Below are 21267 nucleotides of genomic sequence, written 5' to 3' on the forward strand. Positions count from 1 at the left end.
AAGTAATCACTGCAGTTTAAGTCATTAAAAACCAATAAATTTTTTCAGCTACATGCTGTTTATGAAAGTTACATATGCTAATTTTACAAATTGGGTAATGACCAGGGCAAAAGAGATCTATGTTGACGCAGAGTATGGTACCACTGGTTAGTGACATCCATATGATTGTCCACTGACAAGTTATCTCCTTCCTAAAGCCGTACAGATATTAGTGTCAGATAATAGCTGAGAATAATTCAGCTGCTCAGAGAGAGGTTTCAATGAAAAAAGTTACGTGGTTGATGCATCAGTATCCTGACAGGAGCTGGCTTACAGATAAGCACAGAAGGATCTTTGAAAGCCTTTAATTAAATCCTAGAACAACCCCTGAATGAGTAATAAATGGAGAGAAATGCGTTCAGGTACTTAATTGTCAAAGCCATCCATCTCCTGTGAGTAGGATCTTCATCTCTGCCAGTTTGTTCATGTCTTGTATTTTTATATTTTATGCTTTTGTAGCTAAGAGGATGTTCCAAAACCTGTGAAATGAGATAAAACCTTTAAGAATTCTCAAGAGGGGTTTGAAAACAGACAGTGGTTCATTATGCACAAGGTGCTGCACAGGCTGGAGGCAGTGACAGATCTGTGTGTGTAAGTACGAGCGCTGATGATGAACACATAATCATGTTTGTTTGTGTGCATCTGTGTGGATGTGTCGGCAGTATTTTAACTCCCCTGCTGATGAAAGGACGGTCGTGACATGAACAGTTGTCCGTTGTTGAGACAGCAACATGAGACGAGGGTTGAACTGAGAACTGTAATATGAAGCTTGTAATGTGACACTGAGTCCTGAAAGGGAAGGAGGAAGTGAGAAGGAGATGGAAATGGGTGGGGACAGCAGACAGGATGGAGACAGATGGTTTTGTTCTGTTTTTTTTTCTTTGCATTTTGTGATATTACAGCCTGAATTTTAATAATATAAGGAGGATAATTTTTCCAGCTTCCACATAAATGTATATATAATGCGATAGCAATGTCAGTAATTTATTCAAGATGTGAAAAAAACATCATTTTAAAAAGCCGTTCATTTCCCAGAGTCTGTAATTGGCAGAGATAGAAAACAAACGTGGCATTTGCACTTGTAGCAAACTCAGTGGGAATATTTAATTTGGGATTGCAAGCGTGTCTGTGTATGAATGCATGCTTGTGTGTCTGGCTGCAGCAGTGGAGACAAATTTTGTTTGGCAAAATCTGCTCTGGTTTTGCCCTGCAGTGGTGCAATAACACCTGTAAGAGATGGAACATACTTCTTCATGGAGACTAGGGTTTCCACTGACCTCAGTAAGACAAATTCAATTTCACAAAATCTGCAGAGAAAATGATCATTCCTGTCTTCACCTTTAAAACCAAAGTAATTATGTTTTGTTTTACAGCAGGTCTCTGTGTTACATCACAGCTCAGTGACTGTTGTATTAATGTGGCACATCCAGTCTGCATCTTATTTTATTATACGACCTCTCCTCACAGGTGGATGGTACAGCTCTTTATCTTTACATTTTTTCTTTAACTTAAGTGTCAATGTTGTGAAACTGGGATCAGATCTCAGTAGTAATCATTTAAAGCTGGGATAGGCAGAAATCTGGAAAACACAGATGAGACAAGAATTAGCTGACAAGCCAACTAGGTTCATCGGCCTTGCGCCCCATCACTTTGGACTGCTTTGCTGGGAGGAGAGCAGGCAGCAGCTCCAGACCTTCAGTTGGCTGTAGCAGCTCGAATTTGGCCAGTGCAAACCCCCAAACAGGTAGCCAGCAGCAGCACAGAGTCTAACCTATGTAACGGCAGCAACAGAAAGTTTGCTCATCCTGCAGGTGTTAAAGCTGTTTGGTCTAGAAGTCGACCGATTCATCGGTTTGGCCTATTAATCGACGTCAATAGGACTTTATATAAACTAACGTTATTGGCAGAATGAGGCTCCAATAGTGTCCGATAACTGTAACCTCCACTGGTCACGTGAGTACGGCCATAAGCCTTTTGCACAGAGTACCCCACATGCAAATACAAGCCAATGTGTGCTTTTGATAATTTGTATGATTCATATTAAAGTAAGACAGCAAACAAATGTAAGACAGCTTTACTTCTTTACTAGGGGCATACATAAATTAAATTGAGGATGGGGTGCTTTCTGTGTTTTGCTACCAGCCATGGTCGTTATAATTTTGCCAGAATTAAGTAGCAAGCCACTGGCTATGTATGACAAATTCATTTCTGATGATTAAAATGACTATTAACTCATAATTACTTCGAGACCTGGAGGGGCCGGCACTCGGTGCTCTAAATGCACAACAAGCGAATCACATTTTTCACCGTACATCAGATATAATTTTCTCAGAAAGCAATTATCCCGGCATTTTTCTGGCGATGTAGAATGTTACTTTGTCCTGGGGAACTCCGTCTGCAGGTTGATGCAACCACTGACTGGGGGCCAGTCTCCAGAGCTGCTGCCCACTCTGCTCCTGGGGAAGTGGTCTGTAGCAGTGGGGAGTGAGGCGGAGGACATACTGTGATTTGAGTACCTTCACATAAATGTGAAGTTCAAGATTAGCAAAAGGCTAGATTATTAGCAACATTTTCTCTCTATCTCTGGCAGGCTTTGTTGATATTGACAGGTGTGTTATTTTGTTTATTGTCAGGCTCTTTTTGATAAGTGCTTTTTCCTTTTTTTGAGTTGCTTTGCAGTGCAGGGAGTTGTTGCCATTGCTGGAATAGAAACTTTCACTGCATGATCTCTGCCATTCTATCGGGCTTTCACCATCTGAAGGGACGCACATGTGCATTTGTAGAACAGCCAATAGGAACGCCCTCTCTCAGAGATGACCTGAAATGACCTTGATTTTGTAAATCATGAAAACAGAGCCAAGAGGAGGTGCAAAAGTCTAGTTTTGTCTCAGACCACTTGACTTACAGTATGCTCAAAGTTTATTATGGGATTTTTGCCCGATGACACCAAAATAATACTGTCTACCCCAGTTTTAAATATGTTGATATTGAGGCAGGCACCTTCAGTCTCTTCCTTCCTCTCTCTTTGTCTGTTTGTCACCAAACACACACACACACACACACACACACACACACACACACACTCCAATTATAATCAGTGAGCCGGCAGGCCTCCTCTGAGGCCTGATTGGCAGCAGAATTATAATTTCCTGACGTCACTTTTGTCCTCCGTGTCTCGCTCAGGGGAGGTGGAAACGAGGGAGGTGCTCTTTGCTCCTCTTCCTCGCTCCCTTTCATCTCCTCTGACACATTTCTAAATGTTCTCCCTCACTCCTCTCTCCGCCTTTCCCTACTTTTTCTCTCTGTGTTTAAAAGGTCCTGACTGATAGGCTTTGCCATTTCAGAACAGTCCGACATTTACCCTGACTTTTCCCCTCCATAGAAAAACAGGCCATAGGAGATGCAGATGTTTTATAATACATCTCTTCTTCTCTTCTCTTTCAGGGCAGCTGGAAGTTGCACCACCCACTGCAGCACAGTTAAGATACGGTAAGAGGTCAAATCTTTTGTCATGTTGGTGGATGTTTTAGAACTATATGTATTTCTGTTTTATCCCTTTTTGTGAGAGGGGTGGTTAAAGGAGTACATGATTTGAAAAATGCTCATTAATCTTGCAGCATGACCGCCATCACTCATTCAACCGTCAAGCAACCAGGATGATTAATGACAGTCTTAATTAACGTTAATGAGCAGACCACTGTGGTTCACTGTTGATGCTTTGTTTCCATGGTCTCTCCAAAGGAATGGAAAAACATACTTTACATGGACCTGGCTTATAGGATTATTGCATGAGTTACAGCCCCTGATGTCTCAAACAAATTGGTGCCCAAGGATATCAGTTTACTCTGATTCTAAGGTGAAAGATAAAGTATATTAATAATACAGAGGAAGGTGAGTGAAGATGAGAGGCTGTAAAAATTCTAAATGTATAGTCCTGTCACTTCATGACACAAAGCGCACAATATTTAGCCATTCCATCATGCCGTGCCACTTGCTTGAAATTCATCACAGTTTCTGCCACAGTTCGCAGAGCATAACACACACAAATACTGTCAAAGAAAAGCAAGAAAACAAACAGTCCAGATATCAAGACTGAGACAGGAACCCATCACTGTAAACAGACTCCTTGTACTCCATCTGCTGTACAGTAACATGCACCATCTGGACAGCTAATGGCCTTTTATATAATGTAATTATTGATTAATGTTTATGGTTTATAAAGATCCCATTTGCTTCCACTCATCGTCTGCCCAGAGTCCATAAATACTCATAAGTTATATGGAGCAAAATACTGAACAATAGAAAACAAACAAGAATTAACATGGGGAATGTAAAATGCTGAATAAAGAAAACAACATAAGCTAGTTTAAAAAAAGACAGAATTAGCATTCAAAGCAGAGAGAGGTGAAAAAAGATAGGCCCAAAGGAATATAACTAAATCGGGTATTTACACCTGACAATATGGAGCTCTTTGTGTTTGGTGTGAGTTGTAGATGGTGTCTTGCAGATAATGTCTCACTATAAATGTAAGGTCACACACTCACACACATGTACCTACACACACTAAAAGCTTGTGCGGGCCTACTTCACTCTGAAGAGCTCAGTTACTGACATGACCTCAGATTTCTCTCCTCCTCTCCTCCTGCTGAGTGGTTGGAAGCCAACTGGTTAACCTGCTGCAGTTCATATCAGCTTGTGTTTATATTTCTTCCTCACAGTATGCATTTAACAAAGAGATCTTTGTGGCTATATCAGCAAAAACAGAGACATCATGTGAGAAGTGTCTCCTCTACTGCTCAGTGTTTCTCTTGTGCTGAAATGCTGTTTTTCCTGCTTTGGCTCTACACTAAAGATAACACAGACGAGTTAAACTTTAAAAGGAAAGGTGGACTCAGCAGGCTGTGACTGGAGCAACAAACAGCATCAAACACAGCGCTCGTGATTTTCCTGTCAATGGCAGAGTCTTTGTGTTGTGTGTATTGTTGCATTGTTCCTCCTGGGAATTAAACATTGATGACTTCTATGAGGAAAGCTTCTTGCACAATAAAACTGAGTGAGTGTCAACAAAATTTGGGGCCAAACAAATTGCCTTGACCTTGAATCCTCATAGATGTTTTTAATGAGAATTTTAGAAATGAAGTGCCTGTCTTTTTACCTGAGACTTTATGACTTTTCCTGGAGTCAAACACAAAATATTTTCAAAAAAACCTCTAGGTCTTGACTCAAATCAAGAAAAAATGTCGTTTTAAGAAATCTTGAAACTATATGTGCCATGTCTCATTGTATTTTTTATGGGACAGTAATAACAGAGTTCAAGGGGAACCTTGACACGTCACATAAACTGCCTGTGTTCCCACAACATTTGTCCAGGTTTCCACCGAGACAGGCACCTGTTGGTCCTTGAAGTGTCATGGGGGAATCTCGTAAGAGGTAAAGAGTAAAAAAACATAAGCATGATCATATATGGTGCACACAAGGAAGTGAGGTCATAGGGTGCAGGCCTGCCATCAGGGGGGCTCAAAGGGTACAGATGACCCTGTTACAAAGCCAAGAGAGGGCCCATGAAAAGGTCTATGGTTGACCTCTAAAGTCACTTAAATCACAGTTAATACAATTTCCATGTATTTACATGATAAATAAATGTATTTTTAATCATTAAAACACATTTCAGTGTGCCATCTGATACTCCCACCACCTGCAGGCACTGTGAAATGGTGTGGTCCATCTGACAATGGGGGTCAGATGCGCAACGTGCAGAACTTATAAACGCTGCTAATGTAAACGTGAGGCAGACTGCAGCCTGATTAGCATAGTCAGTGCCTCACCAAAAATCAGGGGCTCCTCAAAGAAAAGCCAAGATACAGACAAAGCAAGGAAGTGAAAGGAGAAGAGAGACAGTGGCCAAATGTCTGACTCAGAGGGCTTTGTTTTAAAGCCATAGTGAAGATAGAGGACCTAAGGCATCCATTGGTACCAACCATGTTATTCTATCTTGTCGGAAAGGGGGTCAAATAACGCTGGCGGGGGGAGAAGGAACGCTGCCTTTTTTTCAGTGTTATCAATTCTGCACATGGGTCCCTAACCAGTCTTGCAATTACATGGATTGGGTTTGACTGGAAAACAGAGTTGACAGTCTTATACTCCTTACACTTTATTCAGTTCTGCACACAATTTGACCAATATATGATTAAAGTAGTATTTTTTCAGTCATGATTTGGTCTCATGATTTAACACCTTACAGTAATTTCTTCTATGTTTGATTTGACCTTTTTCTAATCATTCATTGGAGGACATTTTTAGGCCAAAAAACAAAAAAATAAAATACATGTGAAATATGATTAATTGGATGGGTGTGGATGAGGGGCCCACTTTGGGAAATGTTGTCCCCCTGCTCATATTTCCTAACAGCTGGCCTGATTGGGTGCCTTGACACTGTCGCGAGATCTGCACCTGCTAGCACAAGCACCAACAATGTTACCGGCAAGATAAGCAAATTAAAACCCAGCAATTCTGATCTAAACAACAGACACTGCTTTGAATACAAAGACTACTTTGCAATTAGCAATTATTTATGTTTTCAAATAGATAATAGCTCTGAAACAATAGTTAAGGATCAATGATTTCAGATAGGCTAATTATATATTCTTAATAGATCTGTGGTCCCAAAGTGTCTATACCCAAAATTGGGTATAGACACTTCTTATATATCAGTTTAGGAAGGACTGAAATGCAGAGCAGGGGGTAGGTTGAAGATTTAAACAATAAGCAAGCTTTGATGGAGCTGATAAACATTCAAAACAAGTAGGTAACTCAAAGTCCAAAAGAAAGTAGAGTCGAAATTAAACTGAAAACCATCCGGGATAACATGATGATAGGAAGGTATATATACACAGAAAACTAATCACAAGAACGAGACACAGCTGGAGTGGGAGGACATTGGCTAACAACAAGGGAGTGGTGGGGAACACTAGGGTGAAGCAAACATGACTAATACAGAACAGGTGTGAAGGGAAGACTCGGAGAACAGGGAGGGACTAACGAGACAGGTGGAAGACAGGTGTGACAGAAAACAGGCGGGAAAACAAACAAAGACAGGAAGTAAAACCAGACATGACACAGGAGGAGAGAATCTAAATAAAACAGGTAACAGATTAAACATAAATGAATAACAAAAAACAAGGAAGAGCACAAACAGAAAACTCCAAAGTGAAGTCCAAAAGATACCAGGATCATGACAGAGGGGATTCTTGGGCCGAGTCAAAACTGACCCTGGATCACACTGTGAAGGTATAAAATATAAATAGTATGTAGGGGTTGAACTTTGAGACTTCTGAGGTTTGAGTAGTGGCTCTGAAACAACCTTCAGACTTCACTCTCTAGAGCTGAATTTTTCTTTGCCATTAAATAAGAGGAGGAAGGTTTGAGGTGATGTGATCAAAATGTTTAATTAACAAGGCAGCACAGAGGGCAGACCTCGGCCAAGGCCTCTGTGCAGACAGCTTCAGTTTCTACCACATAAGCAGAATTTGACCTGGGGGTGGCACTAGGGTAAAAATGATCATTTCTCTAAAACCTGTGGTGATGTATCACTTAAAAACTTTCCTCAAACAGCTCAAAGTTAGCTGTTTTATTAATACAGTATGACAGAAAGTTCAGTAATTGGAAATACTGTAGCCAGAGGAGTCCATTTTTAATTTCCAGCTGAGTCCAGGGGAGATAAGGAGTACTCTCTGGAAAATTACAATTTGGAGATCTTGGCGATCCTGTCACCATGAAAGCTGTACGGAGAGTTTGAAGTTCAGAATAAGTGTTTTGGTTCATGGTCAGCTAAGAAAGCAGTGCTGGGTGTTTATAACAGTCATGTAACTTATTGCCACTGAATTGCACAAGTCAGTGATGCTCTAAAATAAAGGATACTAGAGAGGCAAAGGGTCGGACAAATAATAAGCTTTCTCTGCACTCACTGAAGTTCGATTTTACTCTTGAGCTCTGGTTGTTTTTCTGCAGTAGCATCCAATAGCAGTGAACACCAGGTTTTGATTCAACGCCAGGAGATGGAGTGCTCTTCAAAATCCAATCAAAATTGCCCCTGATATAAATGAGAAGGCGTTTCGGGTACTCAAACAGCAAGATTGAAAATTCTTCATATGTAGTGAAGGAGAGCTGCCGCAGAACAAGAGCTTGAGAAAAGTGACTGGTACTCAGGAGTGATTATGCTTTAAGCAAACACTTTTGTGTAGATCCCCGACTGAACTAGACTGAACTCCACTTGAACTTCATCTACCAGAAGAGACTACATTTTCCTGGGGCGGTTGGTGACATTTAAAATTCACTTCCACGGCACCAACAGTATGATACACTGTATATCTTATTTACACCCACAACACACACAGTGAATCTACTCGTGCATTTAAAGGTGTGAATACATTACTCCATCTAGAAATATTTACATTCTGACAGCCTTTGGGGTTTTGGAAATAGAGCTACTTGATATTTACCACACTATTCACACAAAAGTTCACGATCAGATCTCAGTGTTTTTTATTTTATTTTCAGCAATGAACCCCATTCCAGTTTAGGAAAAGATTTTACTGTTTTGAGGTGATGACTGTGCTACAGAAAAAAGATATAATAACTTACTCACTATATTATGTCACTTTCAAGTTCTTTATGAGGGTTATTAGTATGTTTTCTATCACATGTTTTAAGAATATGGACTAAACCAGCATCTGCACGCTTAGGTCATTTGCAGCCATTTCTATTATTCTCGTGAACACAGTATCTCAAGAACACTTAAAGGGAATTTCTTCAAATTTGGCACAAACATCCACATGGACTCAAAGAAAAATGGATTAGATTTTGAGGTCAAAGGTCAAGGTCATCATGACCTGGCATTCCATCTCGTATTTGTGAATGTGATATCTCTCTAACACCTTGAAGGAATTTCTTCAATTTTTGCACAAACGTTCACTTTGAGTAATTTTCCTTTCATTTCATTTGTATGACTCATGACCATATCACATGGTACGGATCAAATTTGACACATAGTCCACTTAGACTCAATAATGAACTGATTAGAATTTGGTTTGGCATAGGTCAAGGTCACTGTGACCTTGCATTCATCTCATATTTGTCAAAGCGGTATCTCACTAACACCTTGAGGGAATTTCTTCAACTTTTGCACGAACTTACACTTTGAGTCAAGAATGAAGTGATTAGATAATGATGATCAAAGGTCACTGTGACCATTTCTGCTATCACAAACACAATATCTCAAGCACACCTCAAATATCACATGTAGTTCACTTGGACTCAACAATTAACTGATTAGATTTTGGTGATCAAAGGTCAAGGTCACTGTGACCTTGCTTCCATCTCATATTCGTGAACGTGATATCTCACCAACACCTTGAGGGAATTTCTCTTCAACTTTTGCGCAAACACACACTTGGACTCAACAATGAACTGATTAGATTTTGGTAATCAAAGGTTAAGGTCACTGTGACCTTGCATCCATCTCATATTGGTGAACGCAGTATCTCACTAACACCTTAAGGGAATTTCCTCAAATTTGTTGCAAACGTCAGCTTGGACTCAAGAATGATCTGATCACAATTTGTTGTTCAAAGGTCAAAGGTTGAGGTCACTGTGACTTCACAAAACATGGTTTTAGTTTTGGTAACTCATAAATTCATACACTAATTATGACTAAATTTCACACAAATATTTAATAGGATAAAATGATGCGGTGATGACATTTTTACATTTCATTAAAGATCGGCTTCACTGTGACATCGTAACATTCTGCAGAAACACTTTTCTGGCCATAATTCAGCGCCATAACTCAGGAACAGAAGGTGAGGCATTTGGTCAGATTCTGAATTGGTGACACTAATTTTGGGTGACAACCATGAAACTGTGCTTATCTGTGTCGTAGAACATGTAGCTTCTTTGCAGCAACATCCATATTTGAAGCATTTTCACCTGTCACTACAAATGAATCTATACAGACATAGATGTAAACTGAAACTGCATCTTGATTTGGTGGAGGCACACAACTGCGGGCGGTAATTCTAGTTGCAGTATGCGTCCACAATTCAATCTGTTAAAGGAACATATTAAAATCCTGCATGCATAAATAACCAGAGTTATGCTCCATCTTCAGTTTATCTCTGTCTGGTGAAATAATGTTCTTGTGTCTTCCTTGTGTTTATTCTGTTACCATCCTGCTCCATAAGGCTCAATTTTGTCTAATGGGTTGTTACTTATTAATGTGGACATAAACACAGTCTGCATACTTTATGTTTATCTTGTCTGTCACTGATTTATTGTTTGTTTGTTATTTCACAGTTCTGCTGCACAATGCGATCCCCTTCGTTGGATTTGGATTCCTGGACAACTGCATCATGATTGTTGCTGTAAGTCTGTCAGCTTCATGCACCTTAGTGGGTACATATTTATTCAGTGTCAGGAGTTTGAGGGGGAACATGTGCATGGAGAATATGCTGCATGAACTCAAAATACCGTAGGAGGCTTTGGAAGGACAAGCATTGCGGTAGAAGGAGAAACAGAAAATCACATTTTTAGTTTGATGCCACTGTATTTATATCTCTGTATATTTCTTGTTTTTTTCTGTCATTGTTCGGCAGTCAGTCTTTCATCTCTGTTTCTTAGAGGCCTTCCTTTTCTCTGTGTATTTTAACATCTGATACAATTTTTAGTAATTTGCCTGCCACAAGCACACCCACACTTTATTAAAGCCTTTGTGAAGTTGTTCAAATAATGAAATCCATTCCCAGTGGAACGGTACGATGCTGCTCAGAGAATGAAGTGTAATGTATTTTTTTCAACTTAATTCAAAGATGGCTTCCTCAGCAGGGTTATTTTTTAACACGGAGATGATGAACTCTCATGGAGGATTCTCCAAGGAGCTGGAAAGACTAATAACAAGAGAAAATAATATATACAAGAGGGGAAAAACCGGAATATCCTTAATGAGATGGCATAACTTTGAAATGTCAAGTAAGAATGTGCAGATAGTATACAAATACCTGTTTATTTATTTGCCTTTTCTCTGCATAAAGCAGACTCTGCAAAAGCACGGAGAGAGACTTTTGGGCTGGAAACTTGATGTGTACACTGTGAAATGTTTGTACAAAGGTCTGACTGTACTTGTTTAAGTCCAGACTTTGAGAGAAACTAATGCACCCTGCCTGAAGATCTCAGGCTGATTTCCATTTTGGATTGGATAAGAGTTCTGCACTGAAGCCTGGAAGCCAAAAACTGAAAGACTGAAAGCTTTCAGAAAATCCTAAAAAGCTACAAGTAGACTTTTTGGAAGTTACTGTCAGCAATTTGGACCACATAACTCGGTTCAACTTCACTTAAACTTATTCGAAATTCAGCAGCAGGCATTTTGGAAAAGACCTTTAAGTTAAAAAGTATAGAGGAGAGAAACCTGTAGTCCATATATGAGACATTAAACAGTGGAAGTCGTCATTACTGGAGAATAAAAACATATCGGTATCAGGATCCATAAATTTGAAGCACAGAATTATGACGACACAAAAAAGACAAAAAGTTAGCCTCAGTTTGATAATTCAGTTCTGTATTTCTTTCTGAATAACACTGAAAAAGGACAGGAACAGATGAATTTCATGCCACAGCCGGTGCATTAGCCGGCACTGATGGTTTTTATTATAGAATGACAAAAAATAAATTGAAAGCATTGAGCTCTCCTGTCTAACTCACTTTGGTAATCTGTGTGCTTGTGTGTGTGCTTTCAGGGCACGCAGATTGAGTTATCCATCGGTGTGGTCCTCGGCATATCGACTATGGCAGGTAAGGGAATCTCATGATCCTAATATAGCTTCTTATCTAATAAGAAATGTTCATGTTTTTGATACATATCAGTACCATACACAGACAGTCTATCAGGCTGTCGTACCACCTAAACCGAGACCAATTCACAATCAAGACCAAGGCAGAATGAAACTGAGTCAAGATAAAGACCAGACCAGTGTTAGTCCTATACTGCATGACACACTTATGATAAAATGTGAAACATGCAAACCATATGCACTCCTCTAATTGATCTTAAAGATACACATTACCATAAAGACACCAACAGAAAACAAATGAAGAGTCATCTTCATTCACTTCTGTTATATACTACAGTATATGTGTGAGTATATACCATGAGAAATGTTGTTGCAGAGAATTTTATGTATCGGAATTTTCCTTTGTTAATGAGCAAATAAATTATAGACAAACACTGAAATCAGCTGAAATCAGCCACATTTTATTCAACACCCCTTTTTGCACAGGCAATGTAGTGATATCTCCGTAAATGGGGTCTTGACTGGTGTTGAAATAAAATCCAAAGTCCTCTTTGTCTGAAACAGAGATGAGGCCAAGTAAAAATGTGGTCGAGTTCGAGACCTTCAACAAGTGCTCTTAAGATCGCTCTCAATACCAAGACAAATCTCAAGTCCTAAAATGGTGCTGTCATGTGTTTGAGGTAGAGAGATGTTGTTTTTATATTCATTCATTTTGGAGGGTTAGGTATTAGTTGCCCTTTTGTCGTCGGTACCTTGGCTCAGTGGTTCCCAACTGGTGGGTTAGGGTCCAAAAGTGGGTCGCAGGTCTATTGGAAGTGACTCAAAAGCATTATTTTGAAGTACAGTGAATTTCCAGTACGGAGCTTTTATTCTGAAGTGCCATTTACTGCTGTAGAATGAGTGACTAATAGACAGCTATTTAACAGAGACAGCAAGCTGGCTCCACGTCATGGCCAAACGCAAGTATGGTGCTGAAAATGTCAGTGTAGACCTTGAACTAATGACTAAAGAGAAATCTGGACCCCGTGGCTGGACCTGTTGGGAACCACTGCCTCAGCTTTTGAAACCTACCTTGATTTTTATGTCTTATTATTATGTATAGTTGCGTAATTCATAATTTAATTGCTCAGGTTTAGGAAAAATGTTGAAGTAAATTTTTATTTGATTCAAGCTATGACCTCAGACTTTTAGTTTAAGTTTAGTTGTACATTTTCCCAGACCAGACTACAAGTCACACTCCTGATTAGAGTGACGATATGCCAAATCATGGTGCACTCTCAACTCTTTCAAACAAAAACAGAAGGAGGCATTTTCAATCTACGTGTTGACAGAATATCCAGCAGTCTTATAATGAAGCTTTAATGATAAAGTCACAATTTGAACACTGCTGTGACACTGATCCAAAAAAAGAAAGTGAGATAACATTAGAGAAAGGGGAAAGGAGGGAAGGGGTGACACTGGCTGGCCTTGGTAATGATGATTTCATAAATATGATAATACTATTCACAAGCATATTGAATGGGTGCAGTAATATCCACTTAGCTCAGAGACGCACATTTGCATTTTAATGTCACTTGTTCCTATTCAGGATATCTTGAGAGACACTGAGGTTATGTCTCATTACACAGAGTGTGGATGCAGACAGGAGCTTTGAGGAGAGGAGCACACTGAAGTTAGTGAAGCATGAGGACTGTCCCTATTTACATATTTGATGTGGTTAAAAAAACAATCCATGACCACAATCATCACCATCACTCAGTCAGCAAGGGAATTTATTACTTCCTGTTTTGTCAAGGTAACTTTACTTCCTACTTCCCAAAAGATTCCCACTGCTACTGATCCTTTTGTTGCTGCTGGCGATGATAACAGAGTGCTTTGGTTGCTTTTAGCTCAACCTTTTAAAGATCAAATGGACTCAGTAAAGTTATCCGTCGAAAGACTTAGAGGAGTCAAAGCTGATGCTGTAACAGAGCAGAGGAGGCAGAGGCCAGAAGCGTTTTTTATTCTTCTTCTTCATGGGAAAGAGGAGAGATGTAGAAACCTTGACCAGTGCAGGCTAAAGAAAGGAGCGATGGATCTATCAGAGATACCCTTAAGAGGAGGTATTTTGATCCTTCCTTTGAGGTGCTTAATGTGTCAAACCAGCTTTTGACGTGATCCTGCTCTCGTAGATTTACAATTCAAACCAGTTTTTCAATTTAAAAATTGCAATTGTTCATCTTCTTTTGGAGCGTCTACCATGAATGGATAATTGGGATTTCGACTGAGACAAAGTAGCAATATCAGGTCTGGTGAGATTTATGGACAAAAGGGTTATCAGAATGCAAACCCAGGCAGAAAATGCAAAAATCATTTTTCTCAAAGGCTACTCGTAGTTTGACAGGCAGAGCGTGTTATCTCTGAGTGGCATAAAAAGATTAGACGGGGAGCTCCAGCTGCGGAAAGTCCGCATAAAAGAGTGATTTGAGAAGAATGTAAGAAACACACAGCCATGCTCATAGACACAAAAACTGAAAAAGCTTCTGTTCTTTCCTTGAGCACAGTCTCAACCCAGTTTTTATCACTCAGATTCAATTTTCTCAGCAGTGGTACTGTTTCTCATCCCGGCTACACTGGGGACATGTTGGGGTCTGCTAATCAAGAGGCTGCAGTTATCTAGCTCCGTCCACGGTGATTTAACACTCGTGTCAAATCTGCAGTCAAGTCCACCAATCACACATTTTGTAGGAGGCAAATGTGGCTCAGCTGGTTCGATGAAGATGGAAGCTGCACTGTTCGGAAATGGTCCACTGCTGAGTTGAGCCAATTATAAACTTTAAACAAAAGTGTGAATGTACTCCAGAGAAGATTAAATCCATTAACAACGACTGCTAATGTAATTAAAGCCCTCCTGTGTCCCTAAAAACATTTCAATTAGCTTCTTATATTTATACTGCATCAATATATTTACAACACAGCTTTTCATTTTGGTTATTGTAGCCTACCTACTCAGTTCAGTTTTGTTCAAACTTGTTATACACACCTCTTAACATAAAGAACACACTTAGCATGGGAGATGAGCTGTTAAGGGTCGACTAAACTGTGAAACTGGAATGTGTCCACTATGGGCATATGGATCTGACTAAGGTGTAGAGAGACCCAGTTAGCAAATTATGAAGCTATACTACTAGGTGAGCTTTAAACCCCCATGCACAGTAGTGTAGTAACACTATAGTCCCTAATGAAAGCAAAGTTACAGTGTAATAGAGCATGACTGAATTTAAACATCAGAAATTAAATGCATCGACATAGGTGTATTTATTCCCAAATTTGGTGAACAGCACCTTTAAGATTTTCAAACCCCTTAAGGAATAATAATACCTGGGATTTTTGTAAGTTTCAGTTGAGTTTATGGTATCATATATTGGCGCACATTTTGGAACTCGTTTGATAACCTTGAGAGATGAAGGGTTTTTACTCACTGTTCCTTGGAAATATCAGAAAACTGTAGATATTCATGTTCAACTCCATCCAGGCAAGCGATGTGATAGAGGCGACATGCTCCGTGGGCAGAATCAGTGGCATCTGCAGCCTCTGAAGCAGATTATCCACAGAATTCACAAATACTATTATATTTCTGTCTTTAAACTGCTAATGCTTTCTTTATCACAGTTCTCAGTGTCCATACTCAGTCAGAAACTCCTCCATCAAGTGCACAGTTTCTCACTAACTCACCACAGCTCACCTCATGCTTAGAGTTCATGTAGCTTAGCAAACAAGTGACCGAAAATAGCTTCAAATATGCTCCTCTGGCGTTTTAACAGAGCTACAGACTGATACAAAACCCCTGCTGGTAACAGTACGAACAGGTCACACACTCTCCGTTTCTCCCAGTTTGATGTGCATCTCTCTTTTTTTTTTCCACCCCGCTAGACACCTGTTATGTTAAGAGACTCATCTTTAATAAGTGTTGATTGGTTAATGACAGACTGACACCTGGCGAGCCAATAAACGAATGACAGCAGGACTTGCTATGTTCAAGGACACTCAAAGTGTGGGAAATTTAAACCTACTGCAAAATATGTCTTAACACTAAAAGTCTGTATATTTGTTAACCAAATACATATGAAATAACGTGAACAGGTTTAGTAGGGTACTACATTACTGTAATAACACTTTCCATTAACACATCAGACTGAATAAATGCATCCAGGTTGGTTGTCTTCACATCTTTCCCTCTGGTCTCTGATTCCCACACTCACCCGCCATACCTGAAGCCTTTCTACAGCTGCAGTGCACACATGCCAGCACACATGCAGTAATAGGCCTCACACCCACCTTTGATTGATAACACCTTTGTGCATGTGTGAGTAAGCTTTTGTACAGTCGTGTGTAGGTGTACTGGTGTGTGTTATGTTGCTATACAAAGCCTCCAGGTGTAGATAGCTGCTGCTCGTATACGGCGATCACCATGACCTACAGCTGCTAAGTGAGCCTTGCGGATAAAAAAGCAAAACACACCAATGAAACATTCCCATTGTCTCCCATTTGTTATTTCACAGTGTTTCACAGCCCATTTATCCACCAATAGACGGTTGCTGCGTGTCTAGAAAGTTCTAGAAAGTTCCTGTGACAGATGGAGATATTCATCATTAAGTGAGCATGTGTGAAAACGAACAGAAGGAAATCAGAATCTTTAGGCTCTGAAACCCAGTTTTCTCACCCTCGCTCTCTGATTTACTCCATCTTTCTTTCTTCTGATCAGTGAGAGTGATGGACAACAGCAAGAGGCTTTTACTTCTCAATGAACGCTGGAAAAGCAGCTGTTACATGGTAGTTGACATTTTTGGAACTGCTTCAGAGGCTCTTGTTTTGTGCGAGAGTATGATTGCACCTCTCACCAGCCTGTGGGGGTGGAGTTAATCTCATGCAGAGCACAGTGAGAAGCAGAGCAGTGAGTTACAGGCAGCCAGCAGCTGACCTTGGCTCGTAATTACATTTGAACAGGTTGACCACATAATCAGGCTGATGGGCTCTCCATAACGTCTGCCTCCTCAGGGGCTTGTACAAGGTATGATGTATAATTGACATCGCATTATTTAATTAATACATGGTTTCAGTTTTAATAATCTTTACTCTGTAACCTTTTCTTTTTTTAAACAAACTTGAATCACTGCCAGGAGACCCAGAACAGAGTGTACATTCTACCATATTATATTTGCAACAGTGAAATTACATCCGCGGTTCTCTGCCGTTGTTATTTTTTTAGTCATATCCTTTTGTTTGTTGTAATATTTAGGATTATTTTGTTCATGTAAACAATCAATATTCCTGTTATTACTATTCGACTGGTCATCAGTTACTTGAATGCACTGTCATCTGTCATTGTTACCTCTGACAGCTGCCAATGAGCTGTCAAGCTGTCATCTGTTTGCGGCTCGGTCGATGTGACGTAACGTCCGCTGCACAGAGGATTGTGGGTCAGAATAGGTAGAAAAGATGCTGGCTCGCATACTGCAAAATCGGACCACATGTATTAGAACATCCTGGTATTTTTGGCATACTGCATTTGACATAGTATGTATTAGGACATATTAGATCTTTTTCTGGCATACTATATAGCATGGTAGTATGGGTATTGGAACACACATGAAATTATGGCAAAAGGTCAAAGGTCAACCTCACTGTGACATTGTAAGGCATTGTACTTGTGCGTCAGCTCTATGCAGAGCCTACACCGTAGCCTACGCATGTGGCCTACGCTGTTGTAAGCATTTATACCTGAATTGGTGTGTCTGTGTCACTCTGCAGTTATACCTCCAAAACACTAGTTGGCGGGGGGGGGGGGTTCTGTGAAGTTTAGTTGATTCAAAACACACATTGAACATGGCTTAATAGTGACAATGTCAAACACAAGTACACAAATCAGCTTCACTATAACTCGCAGCATTGACATTATCTGGACACATTTCCCCCACAAATACAACATGCTAATGTTTATAGCACAAGCCTATGGCATTTTACATTGTATAAATTAGCCTAGCAGCTAGCGGACTTTTCCTCTACTCATATGCATCCAGGGACAACAGCAACATTTAACAAAGGTAACGTTACAAAATTCAGCTCCATTACAACTCACAAGGTTCACCAACAAAACAACTGTCTTATACTAAACACGTTCTCCAAACAAATATAACATGCTGTTATTAGCACAAGCCTATGGCATTTTACATTGTATAAATTAGCCTACCGACGAGCTGAGATTTCCTCTACTCATACGAGACCAGGATAAATCACACACAAAGCTTAAAATGCTGTTTTGTGGAGGCTTAATGTTTCTACAATTTATTGTTTATCTGTGAAATAAAGTAAATAAAAGATTTGTTTCCACTGAAGGAAATGGTTTCAGCTTCCAAAAATAGACAGGAGGTCTGCCTTGCCACAATGCATAGTTATATTTCTGGGGAGGTGCACGTCAGGCAAGGAGCCTACGCATTAGGTACGGCGTCAATTTGATACAGAAGTATAAATCCTGCTTAATGTTCTGCATAAACACTTGTGAAGTAAGTAGAATTTGTAGCTTATTTGCAACAACATTAATATTTGAAGCATCGCCTACTGTCATGTCTACCCTGTTCCTCTGGTGGTCTACCACAAGCTCATTGGTTTTACCGGTATTGAGCTTCAGATGATTGTCGTTGCACTGCGTGACAAAGCTCTCCATCAGTCCTTTGTATTCCTCTGTAAAGATCGCCTATATGTAAAGATAGCATGTTTCTCACTGGAATCATACATGTCATTGTATTTATCACTTCAGTTTCACCAAAAAATACAGTTATTACTACCTTGTATTAAATTCCTTCAAAGTCTTCACTATATTATATGAGTCTGGACAGACATGGATGTAAACTGCAACTTAACTGGGTGGCAGAGGCATACAACTATGAGGTGATAATCCTAGTTTTTATAATAATCCAGCAGAGGAAGTCATCAAAATGAAAGACATTTTAGTAGTAAAGTGTAGCCCTTAAATCATCATATAATGAACTATAAAACATGACATGGACGTCTTCTTCAATCTCGCTTAAGTCATCTATTTATGGAGAACATTCTTGCATTCTTACTCTCTGTAACGACTTACAATCAGACTGAGATCCCAGTACAAACAGTCTTTTCTGTTGAAAACACCAGAACAATCTCCTTATTTAGCACAAACGTACGAGGTGTGTTTTGGCACTGACTGATTGGCCAAGAATGAGAAACTTGCACTGTTTTCCTCCCGTTGCTCTGCGTCTCCCCTTCCACTCTGAAGTATTGCTTTTTTAGTGGGCAACAAGCTAACAGGCTCGACTGGAGCCAAACACAGACAAACCTGCAGCTTATTAACATTGATGCTTTGTTAAGGCAGGCGGGCTAGTCTCTGTTCAACGAGGCCAGGGTCATAGGCCTGCTGAGACACACACAGTAAACAACACTCTCCCAAATCACAGCACACAATGACTTTACTAATTAGACTGTGGCGCTTTAGAATTTTATCTGAATTCCTCTCTGCTTTTTAATGTGGGTGCAGGTCCTGTGGGTGATTTGTTCAGATGTACGACTACAGATTGTGAGTAGGAAGAGAAACACTGCAGCCAGTTTGGCAACATTAGATGTTGTCTCAACCTTGTTGCCACAGTAGCAGGCCATTGGATTGAAGCTCTGAAGACCTTCTGCAAGTTAGATGGAGATTGCGCCTCAGCAGAGATGGCAGTGCTGCTTTGTTACCATTCCCCTTAGGGTGTCTGTGTCGCTGCGGCAGCTGCAGCAATAGTCTGAACTCAGGGTCACAGACAACAGAGAGCAAACGAGCAAAGCACAGGCTTTATTCTGTCCTTAGGTGCCACTGTGACAGTAATCTTCAAGCTACAGAGCAAACTGATTCTTTAACACAATATCTCCTGACTCCAGGTCGCAGATATATTCAGGGATAGTCACACACAGGTCTGCACCTTGCTCTTGTTTCATTAGTTATTCTCAGCATGCCCTCGTTTTCTTTTCCTCGGACACTATTCTTCTGCTCTGATAATTCATGTGAGTTATCAGGCTCAGGGAGAGTCAACAGTGATGTGGGCTTCAGCATTGCATCTCCATCCCTAATGAGCCCAGAAGGCACTGTGGCTGTCCATCATATCCTGCTTATGGTAAAAATAAGCAGCATTTTGTCATGTTTTTAAAAAATACTGACCCATATTTGTTCTATATTTATATATATGTGTGTGATTATGAGGCTCTGAGGCTAATTATGATGCTGACTGCTCCACTGGTACTTGTAGTACGCATACTGTAACTGCACTACACCCACATCCTGTGTTATTTAGTACATCATTTGTCCTAACATCAAGCCTTACATGTATTAAAATGAGGGAAATTACTTTAGCAGATGACTCCAGGTAAATGCCCCTGAGTGGAGAAGTGTTATTGTGTTTCATGTGATGGAAAAGCTCCAGACAAACGCATTCTGTGTTTTGTGCCTTTTGGCTGTCCTCCACACAAACCTCAATTTCCCAACTCATTTTGTAATCATGTCTCTTTCTCGTCTCGCATTTTCTACAGCTGCTGCCCTTGGCAACCTGGTGTCTGATCTGGCAGGACTAGGGTAAGGATTTCGCACACACACACACACACACACACACACAGATACAGCCAACTATTACCCTTTAAGTTTCCGCAAATCATGACAGGCTGCATGAGGATTCAGAGTCGTTATCCTCATTCAATCAAACGATGAAATATGAAGAAAACTAGGAGAACATCCTAGTGCACCTCCCATTACACACATTATTACAGAAACAGTGTTTTTTTTTACCCTGGTATACACAAATTATCATAGAGAGTCCCTTTAAGGTTTTCCATCCCACTCCACCCCCTCTGGTGAAGGCTAGGTCATTAAATTGCTCAATATTAAACGGTAATTACTGAATTTAGCCCACAGGAAGATAAGCACAGGCAGCAAGGGAGGAAGAGAAATACGCTCACCAGAGGTTTGTGTCCCAGAGGAGAGACGACTGTGCAGAGCACCAAAGGGAGATATGACTATGAATAAGGAAAGTGTAATAATTTAAATTTATCAATGGGGTTTGATTTAATCAAGACAGTCTGAATACGGTACGCCTCAATGAGGACGGAAGTATGCGGCATGACTTTGCTGACAGCTTTGTCATTGCTGTGAATCATGTAAGGTTACAGCCATAGAGAATAAAACTACTGCAGACTGTACTGAAGAACTAGATCTTGACTTTAATCTAGTTATTATGAGATGTGGGAATATTAGACACTCACTTCAGTTTGATTCATTGATAGCTATCATGAGTAACAGTTCAACAAAGTAATTTGACTCTTTAAAAATGAATACATTAAACGACATTTT

The 21267-nt window shown here is 40.1% G+C and overlaps 1 protein-coding gene across 1 annotated transcript in view; it reads left to right on the forward strand.

The window, feature by feature from the left end:
* The window catches only part of LOC117265260 (transmembrane protein 65-like), a 58029-nt gene that overhangs the window by 24604 nt on the left and 12158 nt on the right, over nt 1–21267 (forward strand). Inside the window, exons 3-6 of the mRNA XM_033639650.2 lie at nt 3484–3528; nt 10390–10457; nt 11826–11880; nt 20454–20496. Coding sequence (XP_033495541.1) covers nt 3484–3528; nt 10390–10457; nt 11826–11880; nt 20454–20496 — 211 coding nt within the window. The remainder of the gene's footprint in view (nt 1–3483; nt 3529–10389; nt 10458–11825; nt 11881–20453; nt 20497–21267) is intronic.

The sequence above is a fragment of the Epinephelus lanceolatus genome, chromosome 10, assembly GCF_041903045.1.
Source record: "Epinephelus lanceolatus isolate andai-2023 chromosome 10, ASM4190304v1, whole genome shotgun sequence".
Taxonomy (NCBI): Eukaryota; Metazoa; Chordata; class Actinopteri; order Perciformes; family Serranidae; genus Epinephelus; species Epinephelus lanceolatus.